The sequence below is a fragment of the Rana temporaria genome, chromosome 7 (genome assembly GCF_905171775.1).
Source record: "Rana temporaria chromosome 7, aRanTem1.1, whole genome shotgun sequence".
In the NCBI taxonomy this organism is placed as follows: Eukaryota; Metazoa; Chordata; class Amphibia; order Anura; family Ranidae; genus Rana; species Rana temporaria.
The window spans coordinates 5,740,336-5,743,401 of NC_053495.1; the positions used below are offsets into that span (position 1 = coordinate 5,740,336).

Genomic DNA, 3,066 nt, shown 5'->3' on the forward strand with positions numbered 1-3,066 from the left:
TCTGGTTTTGGTTGCCGTTTTAAAGCATTTGAGATCATTTTAGCTTAGCAGCCCATCAGTTTCTTCACTTCTTTATACGTTTCCCCCCTCTCCAATAAACATATTAATCAAAGTAGGCGGTTCTTCTAATCTAAACAATGTCTGGAACGACCCATTATACTCAGATTTTCAGAGAGAAATGCACTAAAACAATAAATTAAAAATAAATTGCGCCAATTAAATGGTTGTGAAATATTGATGAATCTGAGTTCATATGCACATAAAGAGAGGACAGAAGAGAGGTCCATAAAGTGATAAGAAATCCAATGTGTCTCTCTTTATACTTTCATCGAAGTGAATTCTCAAGAAAAGCCTTCATCTCATATAATGGCGGAAGGCGCACCACCTCCCACAATGGCGGAAGGCGCACCACCTCCCACAATGGCGGAAGGCTCACCACCTCCCACAATGGCGGAAGGCTCACCACCTCCCACAATGGCGGAAGGCGCACCACCTCCCACAATGGCGGAAGGCTCACCACCTCCCACAATGGCGGAAGGCTCACCACCTCCCACAATGGCGGAAGGCTCACCACCTCCCACAATGGCGGAAGGCGCACCACCTCCCACAATGGCGGAAGGCGCACCACCTCCCACAATGGCGGAAGGCGCACCACCTCCCACAATGGCGGAAGGCGCACCACCTCCCACAATGGCGGAAGGCGCACCACCTCCCACAATGGCGGAAGGCGCACCACCTCCCACAATGGCGGAAGGCGCACCACCTCCCACAATGGCGGAAGGCGCACCACCTCCCACAATGGCGGAAGGCTCACCACCTCCCACAATGGCGGAAGGCTCACCACCTCCCACAATGGCGGAAGGCTCACCACCTCCCACAATGGCGGAAGGCTCACCACCTGCCACAATGGCGGAAGGCTCACCACCTGCCACAATGGCGGAAGGCTCACCAGCACCCACAATGGCGGAGGCTTACCAGCACCCACAATGGCAGATGCTTACCAGCACCCTACAATGGCAGACGCTTACCAGCACCTACAATGGCGGAGGCTTACCACCTCCTACAATGGTGGAGGCTTACCACCTCCCACAATGGCGGACGCTTACCAGCACCCACAATGGCGGAGGCTTACCACCTCCCACAATGGCGGAGGCTTACCACCTCCCACAATTGCGGAGGCTTACCAGCACCCACAATGGCGGAGGCTTACCACCTCCTACAATAGTGGAGGCTTACCACCTCCTACAATGGCGGAGGCTTACCAGCACCCACAATGGCGGAGGCTTACCACCTCACACAATGGCAAACGCTTACCAGCACCCACAATGGCAGAGGTTTACCAGCACCCACAATGGCGGATGCTTACCAGCACCCACAATGGCGGACGCTTACCAGCACCTACAATGGCGGAGGCTTACCACCTCCTACAATGGTGGAGGCTTACCAGCACCCACAATGGTGGAGGCTTACCAGCACCCACAATGGCGGAGGCTTACCACCTCCTACAATGGCGGAGGTTTACCAGCACCCACAATGGCAGAGGCTTACCAGCACCCACAATGGCAGAGGCTTACCAGCACCCACAATGGCAGAGGCTTACCACCTCCTACAATGGCGGAGGCTTACCACCTCCTACAATAGTGGAGGCTTACCAGCACCCACAATGGCGGAGGCTTACCAGCACCCACAATGGCAGAGGCTTACCAGCACCCACAATGGCAGAGGCTTACCAGCACCCACAATTGCAGAGGCTTACCAGCACCCACAATGGCAGAGGCTTACCACCTCCTACAATGGCGGAGGCTTACCACCTCCTACAATAGTGGAGGCTTACCAGCACCCACAATGGCGGAGGCTTACCAGCACCCACAATGACAGAGGCTTACCAGCACCCACAATGGCAGAGGCTTACCAGCACCCACAATGGCGGAGGCTTACCAGCACCCACAATGGCGGAGGCTTACCAGCACCCACAATGGCGGAGGCTTACCAGCACCCACAATGGCGGAGGCTTACCAGCACCCACAATGGCAGAGGCTTACCAGCACCCACAATGGCGGAGGCTTACCAGCAACCACAATGGCGGAGGCTTACCAGCACCCACAATGGCGGAGGCTTACCAGCAACCACAATGGCGGAGGCTTACCAGCACCCACAATGGCGGAGGCTTACCAGCACCTACAATGGCAGAGGCTTACCAGCACCCACAATGGCAGAGGCTTACCAGCACCCACAATGGCAGAGGTTTACCAGCACCTACAATGGCGGACGCTTACCAGCACCCACAATGGTGAGGGCTTAACACCTCATACAATGGTGGAAACTTACCACCTCATACAATGGTGGAAACTTACCACCTCATACAATGGTGGAAACTTACCACCTCATACAATGGTGGAAACTTACCACCTCATACAATGGTGGAAACTTACCACCTCATACAATGGTGGAAACTTACCACCTCATACAATGGTGGAAACTTACCACCTCACACAATGGTATCTTGCACAGGTGCTTTAAATCAGATTAAACAAGGGCCACCTGTTTTTTTTTTTAACAGACTGAATGACCTCACTAATTGAACACTGCTGTTATTTTGAACACGCCCCTTTCAATTACGCAGAATCAGCACCATACATGTTGGGTCTGTTGGTTTTCTATTACTTTACTACAACTACTAGTAAAGAATCTGCCATGTAGAAATGTAATTTATACTGAAAACATTTATTGATCTGGTTAGTGATGTTGGAATGTTATTACTTTGAACGCAACTTTCCAAGCACGCCCCCTCATATAATAAACCATCGAAAGGAAAGAATCAGACACACACAATGAACATTTCTACATTTTATTATTTAAAACTTTGTGAACAATTTCAGAGAAAAGAGAAAAATAAAAATGAATAAACTTGAGGCGGCGGAGGGGCGACATACACAAGGAACTCCCCGAATTCAGGGCGTGGAATGAATTCATTGGCTGGATCTGTAAACAGAGCGCTAACCGTCAAGGGTAAATCCAATGCATCACTGGGGGAGGGGGGCCCTCTGATGTGCGCACACCAGACGT

At 51.9% G+C, this 3,066-nt stretch overlaps 1 protein-coding gene across 1 annotated transcript; it reads left to right on the forward strand.

Moving 5' to 3' along the window:
* The first annotated feature begins 393 nt into the window (after positions 1-393).
* LOC120945928 (formin-like protein 20) lies at positions 394-1,641 on the forward strand. The gene has a single exon (XM_040360506.1). The coding sequence runs from the start codon at positions 394-396 to the stop codon at positions 1,639-1,641; it is 1,248 nt and encodes a 415-aa protein (XP_040216440.1).
* Positions 1,642-3,066: the final 1,425 nt, after the last annotated feature.